Source organism: Sminthopsis crassicaudata, chromosome 6 (genome assembly GCF_048593235.1).
Source record: "Sminthopsis crassicaudata isolate SCR6 chromosome 6, ASM4859323v1, whole genome shotgun sequence".
Lineage (NCBI taxonomy): Eukaryota > Metazoa > Chordata > Mammalia > Dasyuromorphia > Dasyuridae > Sminthopsis > Sminthopsis crassicaudata.
In genome coordinates, this window is record NC_133622.1 from 3,194,995 (window position 1) to 3,219,888 (window position 24,894).

The 24,894-nt window shown below is 58.1% G+C and overlaps 1 protein-coding gene across 1 annotated transcript; it reads right to left on the reverse strand.

Annotated features, from left to right (window-relative positions):
• Window positions 1-6,677: 6,677 nt before the first annotated feature.
• On the reverse strand, window positions 6,678-20,088 carry WDR1 (WD repeat domain 1). Its single transcript, XM_074272940.1, has 15 exons — window positions 19,921-20,088; window positions 19,451-19,572; window positions 18,735-18,825; window positions 18,032-18,179; window positions 15,176-15,356; window positions 13,100-13,177; window positions 12,664-12,744; window positions 11,878-12,111; window positions 10,668-10,755; window positions 10,248-10,404; window positions 9,638-9,725; window positions 9,260-9,370; window positions 8,475-8,648; window positions 7,943-8,087; window positions 6,678-7,541 (listed from the first exon to the last, which is right to left on the reverse strand). The coding sequence occupies exons 1-15, from the start codon at window positions 19,934-19,936 to the stop codon at window positions 7,435-7,437; spliced, it is 1,821 nt and encodes a 606-aa protein (XP_074129041.1). The 5' UTR covers window positions 19,937-20,088; the 3' UTR covers window positions 6,678-7,434.
• Between the last annotated feature and the right edge of the window lie 4,806 nt (window positions 20,089-24,894).

A 24,894-nucleotide genomic window follows, 5' to 3' on the forward strand; every position in this document is an offset into this window, starting at 1 on the left:
AAAGTTGCTATCCCCCCCAGTTCATTTCTCCATCCCTGGGCTGGGCTCCCTTTCTCCCCATCACATCACATCCCCTCCTGCTTCCTAAGGTGAGCTCTTGGTCCCAGAGCCAGAGTCCACCTTGTGGGGACTTCCCTCTGCCCGTGCCAGGAGAATGGAGCCTCAACAAGGGCAAGAACGGTTTCACCTGGGTCTGTCTCCATGGCGGGGTAAACTGCAAGTGCTTAATAATACTTGTTAGGATTCTTACAAGGTGCTAAGTCGGTTGTCTACTTTAGCATGGTACTTAACAGTTCTCATGGTCAGAGTTCACACCTTTCATACCTTTCAAGGAGCATATCAAAGGACAGGCCCACTGGAAGCTCCGGGAGATTCCGAGCCAGGATTCAGTCAGGAGATTTGCAAGTCTAAAGGAAAAGCTTGCTCTTGGACTTCTGGGAGATTCACAGTCATAATACCTTCCACCTTTGTGCAGGCTGGAGACCCTGGGAGAGAGGCTGAAGCTGGCTGCAGAGATTCCGAGGGAGCTCTTGGAACCAAGGAGAGAGACAGGCCTCTACGAAAGCTAACTGGGCCCAGGAAAAGATTCAGGACTTTGAAGGACACAAGAAAGGATCTGGACTTTACCTCCTGGCTGTATTTGGATTATTGAACTGAACTGAAACTAAGGCTGCCTCCAGAAGCTCCCCAAGAAACCTGCTCCCAGAGAAGGATTAGAATTTAGATTACAGAACATCACAAATACAGGCTGAATTAAGCTGAAGACCTTGACAGGGGAACAGGTGGGGGGACACGGCAGGCAAAGGCGGAGTTCAGACATGCCCTCGATGAGCCCCAACGCCCTTCACTTCTGCTTGTTACCTCCTCTGAAATAGGATAAAAGGGGAGTTGAGGCTGGAGTGCGAGACCCTCCGGGCTTTGCGGACTTTAAAGCACTTTCTAACCGTGCTCCTCCTTCTCGTCTGTCTGTGGCCAAGGGACACCGGAACTGGGAAGCTCTGAACCTGGCCTTGGCCACAGCTCAGGTGGGATGCTGTTTGCCTCAATCTCCCCATCTGTAGAATGGGCTGGATCTTGGGTCAGGGACCAGCTGGGGCCTGACGCTGAGGCCCATGGGTTACAGGGAGTTTACCTTAGGGGCCGCTGTGTGTCCTGTGTTTGTTAAGTGACTCTCCCCACCTGATGGCTGTGTAATCTGTGGCCTCTCCATGGATGGGGAAAGGCTAGGGCCTGGGGACTTTTTTTTTTTAATGAATGCTCTAAAAAATGGAACCATGCCATTTGTGCAATTAAGCATGCGTGGCGCTGCTGTGGCTCTGGGAGGCTGGGCCTGAAGGCCCCGGGTGGCTCCCGCAAGGCCTTCCCAGGCCCCTTCTGGACTCAGCCTTTCTTGTGGGGGGCAAAAATCTCGGCTTCCTCGGCTGTGGGGCCGGCCTTTAGCGATAAAAGCTATTTTTAGCAAGAACGGGCAGGTGCTGCTCACTGAAGGACACGGGTTCTCTGGCTCTTTCCTTCCCACAACACTGGGTGTTGCTTTGTCCCTAGATGGAAATCTGGCCACCTCCGGGCCGGTTCTTGGCGGTGGGGGGCCAACCGGCCTGCTTTCAGAGGCTCCTGAGTCCCAGGGAGGGCTCTCGGTGCCATCACTTAGGGGGGGCCACTTTCTCCAAATGTGGGGCTTCCACAATTTGGACCGCTATGAAGGTGGGCAGAAATCTCCCTTCAGGTATTACAGATGCTTGGCCTTCATCTCTGGGCCCTACCAGATGGAAATAGGGCAGAGGGGGAAAAATAAAGGAGACCGCCACCAACATGTAAACCTTTGAGGTCACCCACTAGCCAGCCAAGGAAAAGAGGGCGGAGCGCCTTTCCTCTAAACTCACATTTCTCCGGAGGCTGTGCTGGGGTTCTGCTCAGAGGCCCCGAGATACACCGAACTGGGGCCTTTTCCTCAGGTGGCCTTTTCCTCTGCAGGTCACGCGCTTCTCCCCTGCACCCCCCCCCCCCCATGGTAAGTCACTCCCATCACTCACCTCTGGCCTTTGTTCACAGAATTTCCTCACAGTGCTCGCAGGAAACCGTTTCCTTCAGGCCATACCTGAAGATGGGGGGGGGAGGGGTGATGAGGGGTTAGCCAACATGTTTCAAGAGCTTCTGGGGGCAGGGGGAAGCTACTGTCTCTTCAGGCAGGCCGTTCCATTTCTGGATAAGTAATTGCTAGAAGCTTTTAAATATTTTTTCAGCAGTTTTATTCTTTCAAACACATGAGAACATAGTTTTCCACACCGATTTCCGAAAGACTTTGGGTTCCAAGCTTTTCTTCCTCCCCTCCCGCTCCCCACCCTGCCAGCAGGAGGTCCAATATAAGTGAACTATGTGCCCTTCTTTTAAATGGATCCTTATTCTTGCCACCGGCCGTCACCTCGTGCCCTTCCTAACTCCGAAGCCCCGCTCCTCGTTTTGTTCCCGGCTTACTGCTCCCTTTCGATATTTGTGGACAACTACCCTATCCCCAAGTGCTCTTCTCCAGACTAGACACTGCTGATTTCACTAGGATCCTCCTGAAGTTACCAACCCAAGGCGCTTCAGCATTCTGGGGCTGTCGGGCGCCTTACCAGTCTCCTTCCTAAAACCCGGTGCCTAGAGGGCAGTCTGCAGGCGTCCCTTCCCCCGCTACTCCTGGGAGCCCAGCATCACCAAGGGTCCTCGGCTCCCTCCCCTTGGGCCGGCAGCCCACTTTCAAAGCTCTGGACTGCCTGTGCCGCCCGAAGGATCGCTGCAAACTCACTCTTGTAAGTTTTTGGCATGATTTTAGCTCCATTTCTGTTCCTTAAATTTGATTAGCTTTGACCTTAAAATTCGGCCCTATCGGGTTATTTTGGGAACCTGCCACCCTCATCTACCACTCACAACTGTGGCTGTGAAGTTCTTAAATTCACCTTTCTCTCCATCACAGCACGGAGACCCCCTGGGATCCCAAGGAGCCGCCTTCCAGCTGGCGGCAATTCATTAATGGTGACCGCTTGGGGGCAGCCTCTCCGCAGGCTCTTCATGGATAATCTGTGAGGACGACGGCTTCTGTGCTGACTCTAGACGGGTTCCTACTCTTGGATGACAGACTGTTGCTGGGCTGGGGACCGGCCTGATCTCACCCCCAAACCGTACCCGACAGCATCTTGTACCAGTTATATATAAAAAGTGTGTTACATGTGCTCCACAAATGCATGCTTCACGTACCACACATGCACATATAAATGGGCTGCACTACATGCACGATGCATCTTATATGCACACATGCATCACATGCATCGCGACACCCATGTGTGTCATTTCACATGTGTATATATCAAACTGATGTGTCGTTACACACGTGTATGTATATTACGTAAATAAGCGTGTGTTCGACATGTCATACCTGCCCAAGGCCTTTTTTGCCAGCACAGACCCGTGGCTAAGGGCCGAGCAGAGAGAAGGCCGGAGCCGGACGCAGACACAGGAAACGCAGGACGCCAGGCAGAGGAGGCAGCTTTATTCATCATCATTATGACAACTCATCCAGGGCACGGGGCCCTGTAACATTTAGTGAGGGTCCGCGGCAGGGTGGGCATTTGCGATTGTAACCCAGACCGGCAACAGGAGCGAGTGTTCGCCTTCGAGGCCCGAACGACTGTTCGGAGTCCTCACGCGAACGAGCCGGCTCAGCTCCCTTGGTCGGGGAAACCGAGGCTCTACCCTGGGATTAAACGCTGAGGCCCGCGCCTTCTAACGCGGCGCTTTTTGGATGTCCCCCTCAGGTCAACATGCAGCGTAACAAACCGAGGCCCTGCTTTATGGTTCCCGATGATTACGAATAGTGTCACAAATCGATGGATGAGGAGCGACCCCCTCTGAGACAGGAGCAAACGGGGAAGCGGGGGGCTGTCGGGACAACAGCGTTCTACTTTATTAAAGCACAAAACCACTGTACAAGAAGAGGGCTTCTCTACGATTTCCATTAGAATACAAATCTCCATTTTCAGAAAAAAAATAGTTTACATCACAGTGACTGGCAAAGAGTCCTCTGCCCGAGGCTTTCATGCAGAGTCCCAGAGCTTGCCCCAGGAGGAGCCTGGGAGAATCACCGACTTCACACAAATCGGAATAACGACCACGAAAGAGATGACTGGTGGGATGATTACCAGATGGGGAACCGTCACCTTAATCAAGAAGCACCGTTGAGCAGAGGGACGCCCCCTCCAGACACCCCAGCACTGGTGGAAGGGCTGCAGGGTCTCAGAGCCACAAGCCGGCCCAAAGCCGCCCATCCATGCCTGTGCCTCCCGGGAACCTCCCGCCCACAGGCGTGATCCAGTCACCGTCCGCGGGCCCCAGGGAGGGCTTTGAAGTCGGCAGGCTCGGGATGTAGCTGGGGGGGAGGGACAGGGACCCTGAGCCACATCTCCAACCTTCCTGACAGCCCAGGCTCTATCCCAAGGGGGGCTGGTTTGTGCTAAAGTCAGAGAAGGAACAGTTATCTGGGCGAACGTGTGTATGCGTAGGGAGAAAAAGGAATAAAACAGGACAAAAGAGCGAGTGGGGAGAACTCAAGATAGAGGGAGAGAGAGAAAGAAACGGAGCCGGATGGAGACAGCTGGTGGGACAGTAAGGCAAATGCTGAGAGAGGGAGAGTATGCAAAAGGGAGCAAGGAAGCTACGAAAAAGAATGAGAGCCAGCAAGCGAGCGAGAGCCAATGAGAACAAGCGAGAGAGCTGGGAAACAAGAGCAAGAGCCAATGAAAGAGAGCAAGAGAGCTGGTGAGCAAGAGCCAATGAGAGCAAGCGAGACAGCTGGGAAACAAGAGCAAGAGAGCTGGTGAGCAAGGGCAAGAGCCAAAGACAGCAAGTGAGAGTTGGTGAGCAAGAGCCAATGAGGGCAAATGAGAGCTGGGGAACAAGGGCGAGAGCCAATGAGAGTAAGTGAGCGAGCTGAGGAGAGCAGGAGCAAGCGAGCAAGTGACAGCCAATGAGAGAGAGCAAGAGAGCCAGTGAGTAAGAGCAAGAACGGAGAGCAAAAGCAAGAGAAATAGCCAATGAGAGCAAGCAAGATCTAGTGAAAAGGAGTGAGAGCCAAGGAGAGCAAGTGGGAGTGACTGAGCAGCAGGAGTGAGAGCCAATAAGAGTGAGCAAGAGAAAGGGCAGCAAGAGTGAGAGCCAGGAAGTGAGAGCCAATGAGAGCGACCAAGAGTGAGAGTCCCTGAAAGTGAGAGCCAATGAGAGCGACCAAGAGTGAGAGTCCCTGAAAGTGAGCAAGAGAAATGGTGGGCAAGAGTGAAAACCAACCAGAGCCAGCAAACTAGAGAGCAGACGCAAAAACCAGTGAGGGCAAGAGGGAACAAGGTGGAGAACAAACGAGAGGAAGAACAAAATGGAGCTGGGGGGGGGGCACCTCCAAGAAGCAATCTTATACTTTGGAAATGAAGGAATGAAGTTCCGGTGCCGGGGAAATCTCCAGGAAAAAGAAAGTGCTGCAGCCGGGCAGTTTCCTCCAACCAACACGCTGGGACGCTGACCGAAGCCACAGGGCGGTCGGCCCAGCGGCAGCTTGGAGAAGCGAGCCCGGGGCAGGCAAAGGGGTCTCGGCTCCCAAGAGGAAGGGACGAGTCGCCGCTCGCGCACCCGCCTGTCGGGCTCCGGCCCCGAAACCGGCTTCTCGGGACCCCACCAAAGGGATCGCTCACACGCCAAGACCACGGGCAGGCGGCCGGAAGCGAGGGGCCCAAGGTTGGGAGCAGAGCCGGGAAATGGGGTCCCCTGTGAGCCTGAGCTCCCCCCTCCCCAATTGTGGGGACATCGCATGCAATGGGGGTGGAGCCAGAGGTGGGGTGGGGGGGGCGCTGCCTGCAATCCCAGCCCTCTGGGGAGACATGGACCGGCCCAGACCCTCCCCAGGGGCAAGGAGGGAGCGGGGAGGGCTCTGGGATGGACAAAGGAGGAGACATCTCGGTCCCCCAGCCCGGCGGCAGCGAGAAATGGCAACCTAGCCTCCAAGGCTGAAGTGCCGCTTGACAAATGCACCGAGCGGGGGACTCGAATTCACCAGCGGCAGTTTGGGTACAAAGCCCCCTTTGCCACTGCCCCTCCCTCCCCGAGTCCCTCCTCAGCCCCAGTTTCTGTCTGTAAAAGACCACCGGCCCCTTCCAACTCCACGACCACGGCTCCCGCCAGGCAACACCCCCTGTGCGTGCGCAGCACTACAGACCCAGCCGCTCGCCGCCATACAACTGTTCCTCTGAAAAGTGGGGGACCCACAGCCCACCTCCCCCCAATCCAGGGGCACCTCTCCAAGGGGGACACCCAAGCATGGAAGGTCCCCTCGGGTGAGGGGCCCACAGGGTGCATGTTGGGAAGACCTGATGACAATAAAGTGCTTCAGTCAAATCGGCGCTCCTCACGACTGGCCCGACAAAAACCGCGGCTCTGAGCGGCTCCTGCCAAGCTGCCCTCCTCCCAGGAAAATGGCGCCAGGGCAGAAGTCCCCCCCGGAAGATGGCGCCAGGGCAGAAGTCGCCCCCGGAAGATGGCGCCAGGGCAGAAGTCCCCCCCGGAAGATGGCGCCAGGGCAGAAGCCCCCTGCCCCCCAGGGCTCTGGGCCATGGCCTCTCAGACAATGACCAATGAAAGACGCTCGCCAGCCGTGCTGCTTTATACTTACTTTAATTTCTGCACTGGAAAAGGAAAAGTGGGAGGGACCAGTGACCAGCTTACAGTGATTTCGTTTTTGAGCCTCAGAGGAGGCCGAGGAGGCGGAGCCGGGGACGCGCCCTGATGTGGGGGAGCGCAGGGCGCACCATCCGCGGATGGCGCCGTGATCCGCCGCAGGCCACGGTGCGAGGACAGAGGGACAAACCACGTTTGCATGTTTAGGATGAAGCACGAGACCGGATGTGGAGCACAGCACTCGCCCACAAACGCAAACAGGGGAGTTCACGTCGGCCCCGCCCACGGGCCAGGGGGGCTCTGGGCCGGCGCCGCCCCCAGAAAACCCATGAGGAGTAGGGGCAGAAAGGGCCTGCCTGAGGAGCCCCCACGTTCCCCTGTCTGCGCGGCGGGCAGCCCCAGGGCCCGGAGGGCAGAGAGGGCGCGGAAGGCCTGGAGGCCGGGGCTTCTCGAGCCCCACTGGGTGGCCGTTCCTTCTGGAATGTTCAGCACAGTCGAATTGGGGGGGGGGGATGTCTCTTCCTCCCCCCTCCCCCCGGGACACTTTAGTGCTTCTTTTCTTTTCTTAAATGTGCAAACCGTTAGTGGCTAAAGCTTTCAAAATACACGGACAGACATGAACACCCTGTAAAGATAGGAGAGTAATGAGTAGCGGTCCCCCGCTCCCCCGCGGCTGGGGCGGCGCGCCAGAGAAGTCCCTGATTCGGTCCTTCCGGAGAGGCCTGGCCGGCCCCGGGGCTAGTAGGAGATCGTCCACTCTTTAACCGAGGCGTCGTGGGAGGTGGTGACCAGCGTGTGCTCGTCCAGCCAAGCCAGGCTGCTGACGTGGTGCAACCTGTGGGCGTCTAGGGAGAGAGAGCCTGCCGTCAGGGAGGACCCCGGCGTGCTCAGGGCCGAGCCCCCCCCTCACACCGACGCCCCGTCCCGCCCCGGCTGCCCCCGCTCAGCTGCTTTCTCCACACTAACTCCCACGGGGCCCCGCCTTACAGGCGCCCGCCAGCCTCGTCCGGAGGCTCAGAATGGGGCTCAGTCTCCCTCCCCTTCATCTGACCCCCACCCAAGGCATCGGGGAGCATTGGGACTGCCCCCTCCCCCACAAACTGCTTTTAAATAGAGTCATTTCAGAGTTGCCCCGCCCCAGACAGGGCGAGCTGTGGCCAAGCGCCTGCCCCGGGACTCACGGCCCCTGGGGGCCGGCTGTTCGTGCCCACGCCGCGAGGGGGGCCCCGCCAAGCGGACAACTTACCTTGGATCTTGACCCGGGTTTCTGGGTCGCTCAGGGTCCACACGTAGACCATCATGTCCATGCCCCCCGAGGCAAAGTGCTCGTTGTCCGGGGACCAGGCGATGCAGACGATCTTCGCGTGATGCCCGTAGAAGACGTTGTTCTCCTGCGTGAGACAGGACGAGGTCACGGGCGCTTGTGGCAGAGGGGGCGGGGCGGGGGGACCCTGCCAGGCAGGCGGCCCTCTTCCGGCGGGCATTTTAAACACGCATTTGAAGGCGGCTGAAGGGACCCTGGCCGAGCTCTGGATCCCACAGAGAGTTAGTGAGCGGCCCGCGCTCCGACTCTAAGGTCAGGACCGTGGGAGCCGCCTTCCAGCGCGGCATGTCGGGGGGCCCTGCTCGCACCCAGCACCCGCCAGAGGAGAACAAAGGAGACGAGAGCCCCGCGCCGGGGGAGTTGAAGCACCGAGCTCCTCGGGCTGCTGCCCGGCGATACCCCCACCCAGTGTGGGGGAGGGGCACTGCCCCGTGCCGCCGAGGCCGCCCCTTACCGAGTAACCGTCGGCCACGCTGAAGACGGTGACCACTTTACTGGCGTCGCAGACGGCGAGGAAGGCCCCGTCGTGGGAGTAGGCCAGGTCCGTCACGGGCCCCTTGGCCTCCAGGAGCTTGTCCTCGTGCTGCAGCGCCGCCCCCTGGATCGAGTACAGCCGGACATTCCCATCCTGCGGAGGAGCGCAGCAAGAAGAGGGTGAGGGGGGCGACAGAGGGGGGGGAGGGGTGGCCCCGGGCCGCGCTCATTGGCTCACAGCTCTCCCTGAAGGAAACGCCCAAACTAAACCCTGCCCTTCAAAGAGGACACTTGAGCTCCCCCTACAGGCAGGGGGCAGCACCCCCAGACTGCGACCTCAGGCCCTGAGAGCGCGACCTCTAGCCCCACAGTCCTGGCACAGGACGGTCCCGGGCGCCACAGAGACGGAACACTGCAGGGCAGTGCCCCTGGGACGGAGGCAGGCTCCAGCTCGCAGGCCGTGACCCCGCCCACCCCGGCCAGCCTTGGCTCTCCATCCGGGGCCGAAGGAGTCTGCCCAGAGAGGACTCGGGGGAGTAAAGGCAGGGCCCCCGGAGCACGCTGGTCCTGGGGCTCAGACCCCAGGCTCCTCCTCTGTGAAACGGGGAGGACTCGGTGCCGGCGTCCCTCAGGGGCGTGAAGGGCAAAGGAGAAGCTGCAGGTGCCGCGCCCTAATGGCGGCCGGCAGCGCAGTGAGTGAGGGCGCCTTTCAGGAAGGCCCCATGAACGCTCTGGGGGGGTGGGGGCAAGTAAAAAGGGGCTTACCGCTCCGCCCACGGCCGCGGTGCTTCCCGAGGGGTGCACGGCCACAACTTCAGGCTCGTAGCCGGGGTCCTCGATGCTGAAGCACTTCTTCTGGTCCTTCATCAAGACGATCTGCAGCAAGAGGAGAGATGAGGGTCCAGCAGGGCCTCCCGAGCCCACTGGCCCTTCCTGAGCTCCCCCACCCATTGGGCACTGTGCCAGTCTGAGCTGAGGAGCACCCTCTGACCCTAGGGAAAGCGGCCTGGGTGCCAGGAGGGGCTCTACTAATGACCCCCCCCCACCTTGCAAGTGCTCCGAGGAGGGCATGCCCCCCCCCGCCCCCGCACTCCCTGCTGTGCTCCCTCCCTCCCCACAGGAGGCGCCGGGGCGCAGCCTCACCTGGCCGATGCACACGACCACCGCGTAGCCGCCAGGCCCGACCGCCACACACTTGGGCTGGACGTCCAGTTTCACGACGCTCTGCCCGCTGGGAGAAAGGGGAAGGGAAAGCCATCAGGCGCGCCCATCTTAAAAGTTCCCCGTGAAGTCCCAGGGGTCCCGGCCCACGCTACAGAATCCACAGGAAACGTGTGCCGGTGCGCCGGAAAGGCTTCCAATCAACTGCACGTGGGGGAGGGTGAGCGGGTGACACTGCAGGGCGGGGGCTCAAAGGCCCCGGCCACAGCACTTCCCTCCCGGTGTGGACAGTCATCTTCTCTGCCTCTGGGCGGGCTCCCTGCCCCCAAACTCTGAACCTCCAGGGTTTCCTGGTTTTAAAATGGAATTTCAATCGAAAATCCCTCGGCTGTTCTCGGGTCACAGTTTGCTGACCCTTGACTGTCAGCGCACTCTGGCCCGCGCGCAACCTTGTTTCTGGCCACATGAAGCCTTCGCTTTCCCCTTGCACCCCACACGTGTATGTCAATGTGCACACACGTGTACGCCCCGATGCCCAGTGTTTGCTGTGTGCCTGGCACCCCCCCATGTCTGCCAGCGGCCCGCCCCCCACCTGTAGTCCCTCAGGCTGAGGTCGGTGTAGCGCACGGTGTCATCCATGCTGCAGCTGACCAGCCGGCCGGCCTCGTCCACGGCCATCCTGGACACCTGGTTGGTGTGGCCCTTCCCGGCAAAGGAGTCGTTCTCGCCCGTCTCAGAATCCCAGTAATGTGCCAGCGGCATTAAGGGAAAGACTGAAGGTGTGGGGGTGGGGGTGGGGACGTGCCTGGAGATAGGGCCCACTTTGCCCCACAGTGCTCCTCAGGCCCACAAGAGGCAGACCCTGCCACAGGAGGGGAGTTTCTGGCAGACTTGGGGTGATGCTCGGCCATGTGACCCAACGTCCCCACCTCTAGGTCATCCTGAACAAGGGGGCCGAGGGGTTGGGTGGGAGAGTCCAGGATTATGAGCCTGCTCGTGTTCCAAAGGATATTGATGTGTCCATCGTGGCTCCCCGAGTAGATGTACGATTTGCCGCCATTTTTATGAACCGTCAAGCACTGGATAGACTTGCTGTGGCCCTGGAAAGGAAGAGAGGGACCGGAGAATAAGCGGGTAGGACACACTCCCGGTGGAGTGGGGGGGAGACGGACACAGCCCCGGAAAGCTGCGGGTCTCCAAAGGAGGGCCCAAGCCGCCCCTCCGGGGCCTACTCCTCAAGGCAGAGACTGGCCCCCATCTGCAGGCCGCCCCTGCCCCGCATCCGCAGGCCCCTGCTCAGGTCGGGAGCTCCATCCCCACCCTGGGCACAGGGGAGGCCGGCGTCCCGAGGCCGAGGCTCGACAGCACCAGGAGGCTGAGAAATGGCTCGATGAAGAGCACCCTGGTCTCAATAACCGGTCAGCGGAGCCGGCCCAAACGCCGATCCCTGGCTTGGCCCACAGAGGGGCGGCTACAGGCCGGGACTGGCGGTCCTCCTGATGGCCCAGCCTTGTCAACCACATTGCTTTTGGGGGGCAAGGGGGAGGCCTTTGTCTGAGAGTCGGAGATGCCAGGGTACAGCAGCTGACCAGTTTCTAGGAGCACCTCAATAAGCAGCCTTCCCTCCGCAAGGCCCCGGCCCAGAATCTCCCTTCTGAGCTGGCCCCCAGCTCCCACTTGGCCCGTCCTCCCCACGAGCCTTCACGGCGGGCCTGAGATGAATCCTACGAAGCCCATCCAAGGAGACCGCGGGAAGCTGCCCCACCCCTTTTACCCACTACCTCCCCAAGTCAGACTAGTTTGTCCCGGGGGCAGGGGGCTTAATAACCCCTTCCTTCCCGGACAGGCAACGTTTACTGGGAACAAGTGAAAGGTCAGAGGGGCCGAGGCGACGGGTCGGGTGCAGAGGAGGACTACGATTTCCCGGGCCAGAGAATCAATGATACTCATTCACTTTGCTGAGGTAGTTAGGGTTAAGCGACTTGTCCAGGGTCACACAGCCAGGAAGTACTAAGTGACTGAGGCAGGATTTGAACTCGGTTCCTCCTGACTTCAGGGCTGGTGCTCTCTCCACTGCGCCACCTAGTTGCCCCTTCAATCAACATTTACTGAGTGCCTACTATGTGCCAGGCATCTTCCTGCCCTCTATGGGCTCACTGGGGAGACAAACACCAACTGACTAGGGAGAGGAGGCGGCGGCAGCGGCCTGGGGCCCCCCTCACCTTGATGACGCGCAGCGGCTTGCTGGGATTGTTCTTGTCCAGGTAATTGATGTAGCCCGAGAGGGAGAGGCTTATCAAGTAGTCCTTCTGCCACAAGCAGCCCAGCTGCTGATCCAGCACAGTCGAGCCCATGGCGAAAGTGTTTACCGCCGCGTTGGCGCCGACGTCCCACATTTTGGCCGTCTTGTCTCCCGAAGCGGAGAGCAGGTGGCTGCTGTCGGGGCTCCAGCTTATCTAAAGTCAGGAAGGAAGGGGGCGCCGCTAAACCTCAGACCCCGCCCGGGCCTACCCGACGAGCACCAGAGCCCGGCCCCGGTCCAGGAGAAACCCAGACGTTCTGGCCCGGGGGTCCTGGAGCAGCGTGGCCTTCGCGGGTTCTGGCACTTAACGTATCAGAAGAGAAAGCGTTTTATTCCAAGGAAATTCGTCTCTGCCAGGCGGACGCTGGCCTGTTAGGGGCCAGTCTGACTGGGCTTTAGGAGAGAGTCCCGGGGCCTAGGTCAGTGAAGGCACAAGGGGCTGGACTACCTGCCCCGGGGGGGAGGGGGCGGAACTGGGACATAAGAACATGCAGACAGCAATGGCGAGAAGCCATCCAAGCCACGTTGAAAAAATAAGCTTTAACAAGCCAAAAAACAAAAAGTACTCGGAGCTCGGTCCTGGCGAACGGGGGGCGGAGCTCGAGGGGAAGTGGGGCCTCCCACCCCAGGCACCTTTCCACAGCCTCCCCACTCCCCCCAGCGGTGCATCTGTCAGCACAGACGCCAGAAAAAAGGCGGCACTCACGGCGTAGATGCCCCCGTCGTGAGCCTTGCTTCCTCCCAGGGCACAGACTTTCTCTCCAGTCTTCCCGTCGTAGATGTAGATCTTGGGAGACAAAGCAGAGGCTCCTGTCAGCACTGCCCGGGCTGCCCGGCTGTCACCCCGTGACCAGACCAGACTCCCCCCCCCGAGAGCTAGCTGCCTCAGACCCGGGCCTCCCGGAAGAGCGCACGCTCAGGAACGACCATCTGCGGCTCCGGGACCTCCCTCGCTCCGAGCTGACCCAGCCCCTCGTCGCTGGGGTTCCCAGAGGGCCAGCAAAAGGCTCTGGTGAAACTGCTGCACCCAGGGAAACGATCAAATCTCCCCCTCCCCCACAGCAGCTTCCTGGAAGCCGTGCAAGCAGGTTTTTAAAAAGCAAGCTCGCCACTCTTCAAGCGAGAAGGCGAGGGCCCCGTACCTGGCCGTCGGCGCCCGCCGTGGCGAACCTGCTCCCGTCCGGAGAGAACCTGACGCAGTTGACGAATCGGCCGTGGTCCTGCAGACAAGGAGACGGCCGCCTGAAGCACCAGCTTTGTGGAGAACACGCTTTTTAAAAAAGTGGCGACGCGGCGAGAGGCCGGAGAAGGGGAACGACGGCCTGCGACAGGCTTAAAATCTAACACGAGGCCCCGATCACACGGACGGGGGAGCCGAGGCCTCCCGGGTGGCGGCGTGTGCTGGGCTCACCCTCGAAGCAGGTCAGCGGGAGACGGGGCGGCGCTTGGATGCTCTGCTTCTCCTCCCCACCCCCCAAGCGAGAAAAGCACAGTCTCTAGCCGACTCCCGGCCCAGACTGCAGAGCCTGACCACCACGGCGCAGAGATTCTTCCTGGCGGCGGGGAAACTCACAGACAGCCTTCCCTCACCTCCACCCGGTCTCCAAAGTGGGGAGCAAGGGGGGGGAGGGAGGGGCTCTTCTCATCCCCTCCGCCTGTCCTTCCAAGACCCGGACAGCAGAGACCTGAAGGAAGTGGGCAACGTGACCGCAAGTGTCAGGGAGGAGCAGTAGGCGCAGTGCCGGAGAACCAACGTCACATTACGTGGGAACCTTGGACTAATGGCAGGGCGCTCAGCCAACCCTCCGACTTCGGCCTGCCTCGGTTTGCCCGAGTGCATAAAGGAAGGGGGGGAGAGGGGGGACTTAAACCAGAAGCTTCTGCCTTTGGGTCCGACTTTCCCGCCTGCCACCTCAAGCTTAGGGACCCCGTGAGGGCTCAGGTGGGACCGGCTGCGGGCCACGAGGGCACTGCTCTGGCCCTTCCTCTCCGAGACTCCCCCGGAGCCCGGGGCCAAGGGGAGCGGAGCCGAGTAAACGTGGGGCTCCCCGAGGCAGAAGCTAAAAGGAGCCCTGCTCCGTCAGGAGGGGCGGGAAGAGGCCCCCCCCAAGGTTCCTTCCCCTTGAGGTTCCGGCCCCACACGCTGCGCAGAGCAGCTCACTCCAAGAGGGAAGAGGAGGAGAGCGATCCTGCGGTCAGGGTGGCAGCTGCAGCTCTCTCCCGGGGTCTCCCCTGAAACGTCCCAGGGGCTCCTCGAGGCAGCAGGGCCAGGTCCTGGGCCTCCCAACCTGGGGTGCCGGGCGAGGCGCCCAGCTGTCAATGACACGGAGCCACATGGAGCCCGGCCCTCACAGGGCTTTGTTTTAGGGTTGCTTAGAATAAAGGAAGCCCCACCTGCACGGACCGCCCTCAAGGAAGCCCCCTTCCCAGAATCTAACAAGGACTTCTAGATCCTGAGACATTTACAACGCCGCCGTGGACGACCACGGCCTGCAAACCTCGAAGGTGAAATGGGGCGCAACCTTCAGGCTCCACTCTGTACCTCGGGGTGACAGGAACAGCGACCTCCAAGACCAGAAAGGGCAGCCCCCTCATCTGACCTGGCTTTCCGCCCCACTCTCTCAGCACCCCACCCCAGGAGAAGTCACGATGAACCGGATATCCCCCCCCCCTACAGCTCCCCCCGTGGAGGCCGTTCACAGGTCGCACCTCCTGGAACCCGCAAGACTCCCGCCTGCTTTGACAAGGTGGGTCTGGGTAGCCCGGGCCCCTAGCACACCCCCATTCAGCCAAACTTTCGGCCCCCTGGAATCCCATCCCCTCCTTCCTCTCGCGGCACGCCCCCACACCCAGGGCTCCCCCTGCCACCGAGGCTGCAGTCCAGGCACCGAGTGGCCCTGGTGAAAGGAGATGCTCTCTAAGGTGGCCAGGGCTGGCGCCCCTGCTGGAGGGAGCCTCGGTCTGAGGTCAGGTGCTTGCAGTCCAGCGTCCTGTCTCCCCCGGCTTCCTCTGGGGCCTGGAGGTCTGACCCTCAGGGTGCTGGGCCGTGCACACCCCTCCAACGTTCTGGGGGGTAGTGGATGCAATCTCCGGGGTCAAACCCAGACACAGCTAGCCGTGCGAGCCTGGCCAGCCACGAGCGCCTCCCCCAAAGCCCCGGCCGAGACCCCTCAACTTCTGCCCTCCCCGACAGCTCCATGCCACCGGCCCCGACTTACGCCGATGGTGAACTTGAACTTAAACGGCGGCCCCTCGAAGAAGGCCGCGCAGTTGTCATCGCTGCCCGTGGCCAGCCGGTAAGGCCTGGTCTGCTTGATGTCAACGCTGTTGATCACTTTGTTGTGTCCGGTCACCTCCCCGACGGAGGAGCCGGTGTCCCAAAGGAAGACCGCTCCAAACCTGGCCGAAGGACACGACCCCGTCACCGCGGGAGACCCGGTGCCATCTCGGCCCCCACCGGCTGTCCAAGCCGGCCGCGCTCGCTTCCCTCCACCCGCTGTGACCCGAGCTTTTCAGAGGGGGAGACTGAGGCAGGGCGAGGATCCCAAGCAGGCGATCTCCCCAAAAGGGGGCGAGGGAGGAGAGCATCTCACAGAGGGAGAGAAGGAAGTCCCCCGGACCAGACTGAAGGACCATCGGGAAACCCCCCACGGAAGGCACAGGGGCTGCCGATTTGGGGTTTGCCAGGTCAATGGACTCGAGGGCGCAGGAGCACCGTCCTCGAGTCTGGTGGGAGCCCGGGGCCTCCCCTTAATGGGTCTCCTCCAGCTCCCACGTCCCAGGATGCCGTGGCTCGGGTTTTTCATCCCCGGTAATCTAAGAAACAACTGGAATGAGCCATCACTGTGTGTGCGAGTGTGAGACTGTATGTGAGATTGTGTATGAGTGTGTGAGATTGTGTGTGAGTATGTGTATGAGACTGTGAGATTGTGTACAAGCGTGTGTTTGTGAGTGTGAGATTGTGTACGAGTGAGTGTGTGAGATTGTGTGTGAGTATGTGTATGAGACTGTGAGATTGTGTACAAGCGTGTGTTTGTGAGTGTGAGATTGTGTACGAGTGAGTGTGTGAGATTGTGTGTGAGTATGTGTATGAGACTGTGAGATTGTGTACAAGTGTGTGTTTGTGAGTGTGAGATTGTGTACGAGTGAGTGTGTGGGATTGTGTGTGAGTATGTGTATGAGACTGTGAGATTGTGTACAAGTGTGTGTTTGTGAGTGTGAGATTGTGTACGAGTGAGTGTGTGGGATTGTGTGTGAGTATGTGTATGAGACTGTGAGATTGTGTACAAGTGTGTGTGAGTGTGAGATTGTGTACGAGTGAGTGTGTGAGATTGTGTGTGAGTATGTGTATGAGACTGTGAGATTGTGTACAACTGTGTTTGTGAGTGTGAGTGTGTATGAGAGTGTGAGATTGTGTATGAGTGTGTGCGAGTGTAAGAGTGTGTGCGAGTGTGAGACTGTATGTGAGATTGTGTACGAGTGTGTGAGATTGTGTGTGAGTATGTGTATGAGACTGTGAGATTGTGTACAAGCGTGTGTTTGTGAGTGTGAGATTGTGTACGAGTGAGTGTGTGAGATTGTGTGTGAGTATGTGTATGAGACTGTGAGATTGTGTACAAGTGTGTGTTTGTGAGTGTGAGATTGTGTACGAGTGAGTGTGTGAGATTGTGTGTGAGTATGTGTATGAGACTGTGAGATTGTGTACAAGTGTGTGTTTGTGAGTGTGAGATTGTGTACGAGTGAGTGTGTGAGATTGTGTGTGAGTATGTGTATGAGACTGTGAGATTGTGTACAAGTGTGTGTTTGTGAGTGTGAGATTGTGTACGAGTGAGTGTGTGGGATTGTGTGTGAGTATGTGTATGAGACTGTGAGATTGTGTACAAGTGTGTGTTTGTGAGTGTGAGATTGTGTACGAGTGAGTGTGTGGGATTGTGTGTGAGTATGTGTATGAGACTGTGAGATTGTGTACAAGTGTGTGTGAGTGTGAGATTGTGTACGAGTGAGTGTGTGAGATTGTGTGTGAGTATGTGTATGAGACTGTGAGATTGTGTACAACTGTGTTTGTGAGTGTGAGTGTGTATGAGAGTGTGAGATTGTGTATGAGTGTGTGCGAGTGTAAGAGTGTGTGCGAGTGTGAGACTGTATGTGAGATTGTGTACGAGTGTGTGAGATTGTGTGTGAGTATGTGTATGAGACTGTGAGATTGTGTACAAGCGTGTGTTTGTGAGTGTGAGATTGTGTACGAGTGAGTGTGTGAGATTGTGTGTGAGTATGTGTATGAGACTGTGAGATTGTGTACAAGTGTGTGTTTGTGAGTGTGAGATTGTGTACGAGTGAGTGTGTGGGATTGTGTGTGAGTATGTGTATGAGACTGTGAGATTGTGTACAAGTGTGTGTGAGTGTGAGATTGTGTACGAGTGAGTGTGTGAGATTGTGTGTGAGTATGTGTATGAGACTGTGAGATTGTGTACAACTGTGTTTGTGAGTGTGAGTGTGTATGAGAGTGTGAGATTGTGTATGAGTGTGTGCGAGTGTAAGAGTGTGTGCGAGTGTGAGACTGTATGTGAGACCGTACACGAGCATGTGTGAGATTGTGTGTGAGTGTGAGACTATGTGAGATTGTGTACGAGTGTGAGATTGTGTATGTGTGAGTGTATGAGATTGTGTATGAGTATGTGTATGAGACTGTGTACAAGTGTGTGTTTGTGAGTGTGAGATTGTGTATGAGTGTGTGCGAGTGTGAGACTGTATGTGAGACCGTACACGAGGATGTGTGAGATTGTGTGTGAGTGTGAGACTATGTGAGATTGTGTACGAGTGTGAGACTGTATGAGTGTGTGAGTGAGACCGTACACGAGCATGTGTGAGACTGCGAGCGGGTAAGTGCGGGATCAGCTTCAGACCGTTTTAAGGCCAAGAGGGGAAGCGGCTCAGGGACAGGGACAGACTGGAGATTAAGCCCAGGCCGCTCCCAGAGGCAGGAATAAAGGCCCCAGGAAGGGACGGAAGCCTCCCTTCTGCAAGGACTCCGGAGGGGGAGCCCCCCCCCCAGCAGGAGCCAAGGAGTCGCTCACTTCTCTCTCCCTTCGCCAACCACAGCGATCCTCTTGCTGTCCTCGGTCCAGGCCACGTCCTTGATCTTGCCGGCAAAAGGCTGGTACTCGTACTTGAGGAGATGCTCCTTCTGGGTGGTGTCCCAGATCCGGAGCTTCCCAGAGACATCTGCAGGAGAACCGAGGGGCCCGACTTCAGTGGGCCCCAGAAGCCACGCCCCCTCCCCTGAACCAACTTCACAGAACAAACTCTGGGGAGGGGGGCTACAGGCGGACACGCGGGCCCACCGCGGGGGAGCCTGGGAGAGTGGCCCATGTCACTCTCCGTTCTCCAGACGGGTTCTGGCCACAAAGTCCCCGCCCGGACACTCTCCGCCCCCCCCCCCCCCCCCCCCCCCCCCGAACCATTTTGACTCCAAAGGATCAAGAGAATGAATGGGGGGCTGGGAACACCCACAATCCCCTCCCTCCTCTTTCCTAGAGCTCAGCTTCACTCCAAATATACGCACAAGGGGTCCCGCATCCGGGCCGGCAGACGAGCAAAACAACCCAAATGTGAACGCTGGCCTCGGGGATGCGCCCAAACCAAGATCTCCCCCGCGAACCACAGAAGCGTCTCTGAAGATCCGGGTTCGAATCTCCCCCCCCCCAGTGGGTGCGGGGCACAGGGTACCCGAGGAGAGGCTGGGGGGGAGGAAGGCGGACACTGAGGGCGGGGCCCTACCTCCGGATGCGATGTAGAAGCCGCTGGGCGCGTACTTGGCCACCACCACCTGATGGGCGTGCTCCGTGTAGATGTCCGCGATGGCGGGATTCTGTGGGAAGCCGCAGGCGGGTCAGCACGAGGGCAGAGGTTAAAGCCCCGGCGTGGGCGCCGTCCCCCTCCGCCCCCTCCTCCTGCAGGGGGCACTAAGCCGCAGCCGGCCCTCCGAAAGAGGCCCCTCCCCCAGAACGCCCCCGGGCCGGAGAAGCCCAAGCACCTGTCCCAGGTGCTTCCCCTTCCCTCCCAGCCCAGCCAAGAGGCGGGGCCAGGGCTGCAACGTTAGCCACGCCCCTCCGGGGCAGGGCCCCCGGCCCGGGTCCCCAGGGGTCTTCCTCGCCCAGGAGTCCCCACCACGGGCAACAAGACCCCACTGTGCCCTTCTCCAGGCCCGGACCAACCTGGGGCCGCCCCGCCCCCTTCTCCCCAAGGTCCTCCCCTCCAAGTGTCCCCAGGCACAATCAGGGAGAAGACCACGCCTTGGGGCCCCGGAGGTGGGGCTCGTCCCCACGGGCCGCCGGAAAGCCCCCCGCGGAGCCGGGGGCACCCACCGTCCCGGCCCGGGACACGGGAGCGCAGACGGGGAGAGCGCAGGCCGGCAGTGCGCCCCCTCCCGGCAGGGCGGGCCGCGGGGAGGGGCGGGGCAGCTGGGGCGCCCAGGGGTACGGGGGGGCACGCACCTCCAGGTTCCGGATGATGACGCACTTGCCGTTGGTGTAGAGGAAGTTGTGGCCTCTGGGGTCCCCGCCGAGGATCTTGGAGGCGCCACGCTCCACCTGGGGCAGGCTGGCGAACACCTGCTCTGGGGGGGGCACGGGTAGGGGGGTGGGTGAGGGGCAGGCCCGGAACCCCGCCGGGAGGAGGGGGAGGGAGGCCCCGCACCCCGCCGGGAAGCAGGAGAGAGCCAGGTCCCGGAGGGGAGGGGTGCGCCCTGGGGGAAAGGACCGCCCAGCCACCTTAAGGGCACGGGAAGGTCTCTGGGGGTGTCCCTGCAGAGAACCTCGGCGAGAAGGGGGGCAAGGCCCGCTGGACCCCGAGACGGCTTCCCGGCAGGCTGGAGCAGGGGGCGCCTCCCCCCATCTCGGGGCTCCCCCTCCGGCCCCGCGGAGAGCCCCCCGCAGCTAGAGGGATCTCGACCGCCCCCACTTACTGATCTCGTACGGCATCCTGGCCCCCGGTCACGGCACGGCGCTCGCGCACTCGGACCCGGTCTGGTCTGGCAGCTCCGCGGGCACAGGCGGCGGCCGAGTCTCCCCAACCCGGAAGCCAGAGCCCGCGAGCCGCCCTCGCCCAGCTTTGACCATATATAGTCAAGTGCGCGGCTTCGCGCCTGCGCGTACTCGCGCGCACCCGCGACCCATCCCCCACCCGCGGCCCCTCCCCTTCGCCGGTCCACGCGCCCCCCGGAAGTGACGCAGGCCGCCCGCCTCGCGCCGCCGGTATAAAAATCGAGCTCAGAACGTTCCCGGGAGAGAAGAGGGCGTGGGGCATGAAGACTCGGCTTGGGCTTGGGCGGGTGGGGTGGGTGGGGCGGCTTCTGCCTTTTAGTGTGGGGGCAAAGTACGCTGAAGAAGGGGCAGCTCCCCGAAGCCCTCTCTTCCCTCCTTGCTCTCTCTGCTCTCTTCCTGTTTCTCCGTCTTTTCTAGGAGTAGCGCCTGTAACGGGGTTGGGGGGGGAGCCTTTTAAGGACGCTGAAACAGCGACCTCTCATAACTTTCTGCTCGGCTTTTTTTTTCTGTTTTTCCGTTTTTTCTAGAAGGGAGCCCCTGTAACTGGGGGTCGGGTGGGGGGGTTGTCTATAGGCTGTTAAGGACTCTGAAACAGCGACCTCATACCGTTCTGCTGGGCTTTTCCTTTATTTCTCTGTTTTTTCTGGAAGGGGAGCCCCTGGAACTGGGGGTCGGGTGGGGAGGGTTGTCTATAGGCTGTTAAGGACTCTGAAACAGCGACCTCATACCGTTCTGCTCGGCTTTTTCTCTATTTCTCTGTTTTTTCTGGAAGGGGAGCCCCTGTAACTGGGGGTCAGGTGGGGAGGGTTGTCTATAGGCTGTTAAGGACTCTGAAACAGCGACCTCATACCGTTCTGCTCGGCTTTTCCTTTATTTCTCTGTTTTTTCTGGAAGGGGAGCCCCTGTAACTGGGGGTCAGGTGGGGAGGGTTGTCTATAGGCTGTTAAGGACTCTGAAACAGCGACCTCATACCGTTCTGCTGGGCTTTTCCTTTATTTCTGTTTTTTCTAGAAGGGGAGCCCCTGTAACTGGGGGTCAGGTGGGGAGGGTTGTCTATAGGCTGTTAAGGACTCTGAAACAGCGACCTCATACCGTTCTGCTGGGCTTTTCCTTTATTTCTCTGTTTTTTCTGGAAGGGGAGCCCCTGTAACTGGGGGTCGGGTGGGGGGGTTGTCTATAGGCTGTTAAGGACTCTGAAACAGCGACCTCATACCGTTCTGCTCGGCTTTTCCTTTATTTCTCTGTTTTTTCTGGAAGGGGAGCCCCTGGAACTGGGGGTCAGGTGGGGAGGGTTGTCTATAGGCTGTTAAGGACTCTGAAACAGCGACCTCATACCGTTCTGCTCGGCTTTTCCTTTATTTCTCTGTTTTTTCTGGAAGGGGAGCCCCTGGAACTGGGGGTCAGGTGGGGAGGGTTGTCTATAGGCTGTTAAGGACTCTGAAACAGCGACCTCATACCGTTCTGCTCGGCTTTTCCTTTATTTCTCTGTTTTTTCTGGAAGGGGAGCCCCTGTAACTGGGGGTCGGGTGGGGGGGTTGTCTATAGGCTGTTAAGGACTCTGAAACAGCGACCTCATACCGTTCTGCTGGGCTTTTCCTTTATTTCTCTGTTTTTTCTGGAAGGGGAGCCCCTGTAACTGGGGGTCAGGTGGGGAGGGTTGTCTATAGGCTGTTAAGGACTCTGAAACAGCGACCTCATACCGTTCTGCTGGGCTTTTCCTTTATTTCTCTGTTTTTTCTGGAAGGGGAGCCCCTGTAACTGGGGGTCGGGTGGGGGGGTTGTCTATAGGCTGTTAAGGACTCTGAAACAGCGACCTCATACCGTTCTGCTCGGCTTTTCCTTTATTTCTCTGTTTTTTCTGGAAGGGGAGCCCCTGGAACTGGGGGTCAGGTGGGGAGGGTTGTCTATAGGCTGTTAAGGACTCTGAAACAGCGACCTCATACCGTTCTGCTCGGCTTTTCCTTTATTTCTCTGTTTTTTCTGGAAGGGGAGCCCCTGGAACTGGGGGTCAGGTGGGGAGGGTTGTCTATAGGCTGTTAAGGACTCTGAAACAGCGACCTCATACCGTTCTGCTCGGCTTTTCCTTTATTTCTCTGTTTTTTCTGGAAGGGGAGCCCCTGTAACTGGGGGTCGGGTGGGGGGGTTGTCTATAGGCTGTTAAGGACTCTGAAACAGCGACCTCATACCGTTCTGCTGGGCTTTTCCTTTATTTCTCTGTTTTTTCTGGAAGGGGAGCCCCTGTAACTGGGGGTCAGGTGGGGAGGGTTGTCTATAGGCTGTTAAGGACTCTGAAACAGCGACCTCATACCGTTCTGCTGGGCTTTTCCTTTATTTCTCTGTTTTTTCTGGAAGGGGAGCCCCTGTAACTGGGGGTCGGGTGGGGAGGGTTGTCTATAGGCTGTTAAGGACTCTGAAACAGCGACCTCATACCGTTCTGCTCGGCTTTTTCTCTATTTCTCTGTTTTTTCTGGAAGGGGAAGCGCCTGGAACTGGGGGTCTGGTGGGGGGTTGTTTACAGACTGCTAAGGACTCTGAAACACCTACCTCAAACATTTCTGCTCTGCTTTTTCTCTGTTTTTCCGTTTTTTCTAAAGGGGGAGATCCTGTAACTGGGGTCGGGTGGGGGGTTGTTTATAGGCTCTTAAGGACTCAAACAGCAACCTTACATACCTTTCTGCTCTGCTTTTTTTTTTTTTTTTTCCTGTTTTTCCATATTTTCTAGAAGGGAGCGCCTGGAACTGGGGTCGGGTGGGGGGGTTGTCTATAGGCTGTAAGGACTCCAAAGCTCTGAACTTGCTCCCTCTGCTCTGTCCTGTAAGGACTCCAAAGCTCTGAACTTGCTCCCTCTGCTCTGTCCTATTTCTGCCGTTTTTTTTCGAAGGGGGAGCCCCCGAACCAGGGCTTGTGTGGGGTTCTCTAAAGGCTATTAAAACGCCAAAACAGACCCCCTACTTTTGTACTTATTCTGGTTTTATTTTCCCATTCCTTTTAGAAGGGGAACCCCTGTAGTTGAGGGGCTCCTGGTGTAAGGGCCGATACCTGTAGCTGCTAGGACTCAAACTGTCCCCCTCCTGTTCCTCTGCTCTCTCATTTCTCCCTCTTTAGAAAGGGGGGCTCCTGGAGCTGAGCTGTTCCCAGTACAGGGGCCAGGTTACCTAAAGGCTGCTTGGACACCCGAGCAGGACCCCTTCTGTTGTTCCACTTCTCTTTTATAGAAGTGGGGATCCCCTGGTGGAGGGGTCATTACCTAAAGGCTGCTCAGACTCCTGAGCAGCCACCCCCTCCTTTGGTTTTTTCCCCTTCTATAAGGGGGGAGCTACTGTATTTAGCTGGGGAGGGGCCATGATCTAGTGCTAGTAGGACTCTGAAGTAGTTGACCCTCTCCTGTTCTTTCGGGTCAGTCTTTTTAGAAGGGGGAGTCCCTGTAGCTGATGGCCACTTAGGAGCATCTCATTACTAAAAGCTACTGGAACTCTGAAGACTCCAGGCTCTTGCTCTCTGCTAAGTTGCTACTATTTTTTTCAGATGAGGGGGAGTCCCTGTAGTTGGGGGGGCTTCTAGCCCTAACAAGTTCCTAGTGGAGGAGCTATTATCAAAAGGCTACTAGGACTGAAGCAGTGAATCCCCCTCCTTTCTGCTTTGCTCCTGTTAATTCTCTGCCTTTTTCCGGAAAGGTGAGCCTCTAACTGGAGGGCTACTAGGACTTCCTAGTGGCGACTTCCTCTTTTTCCTAACATTCCTTGATTTTTACAAGCGGGAAGCACTTGTGTGTGTGGGGGATTCTGGTGGAAGGGTCCTCATCTAAAGGCACTCCAAAGCAATTGCCTCCTAATCTCTTTCCATTTCTGCTGATTGTAGAAGGGGGAACCCATGTAGTTGGGGTGCTCCCAGTAGAGACCATTATCTATAGCTGCTAGGACTGAAGCAGACACCCCCCCCCTCCAGGTTTTCTACTTTCACTTCTAGATTTTTACAAGGAAGGGAGCCTGAAGACTCCAGGCTCTGAACTCTCTGCTTGATTGCTACTGTTTGCATCTTTTTCAGATGGGGGAGCCCTGAAATGGGGGGGAATCCCACTGTTGGTATTATGTAAAGCCTGCTAGGACTCTGAAGCAGTGATCCCCCCTCCTTTTCCTCTACTTCCATTTCTGTCTTCCTAGAAGGGGAGCCCTTGTAGTTGGGGGTGCCATTCATGAGACAGAGACATGAGGTTTGATGGCTTAAGCCTTAGTCTGTCCCCACATACCCTTTTGTGAGGATCCCCTCTAGGAAGTTCTGTCACCAGGAGAGCCCCCCCCCCCACTGGTGAGCCTGAGGGTCTCGAGCCTTGCCCAAAGGCGCAAGAAGCTGGGCACTTGACTGGTTCTCAGGAAGGTAGCGACAAAGGGCGGCAGCGTGGGTTTGGGAGCGTGGACTTGTTGGCACTGTGCAGGATGATGGTGAAACAAGGTGACTGATGAGGAATTGTACGCCTTCACATAGATTTACCTTCCTCCAGAAGGGAAGAAGGATGCAGAAGCCCAGAATTTGAAACAAAACTTTAAAAAATTCATCTGAAAAAGCTTTTACATCTGAATGGAGGAAACTGAGTTTTAAACATCAAGAACTTCTTTATTTGTGCTTTTTTTTTTAAAAAAAAGATGGTATTGAAGAGGAGCAAAGGGACGGCAGAAAGAAATTTTAGGGTGAAAATGAAAGAAATAGAACAAATGAGGAAAATGACTTATTCGCAGTGAAAGTTGCCCTCCCCAGTGAGGAGTAGAATTGGGAAGGCTCGAACGAGTAGAACAGCCTAAGAAAGCTGCCCTGTGGGCGGCCATGCAGAGCATTAAGGGATTAACAAGTCTAGGAGTAGGGGCCTGGGCCAGAACCACGTCCACGGGATTGGTGTGGCT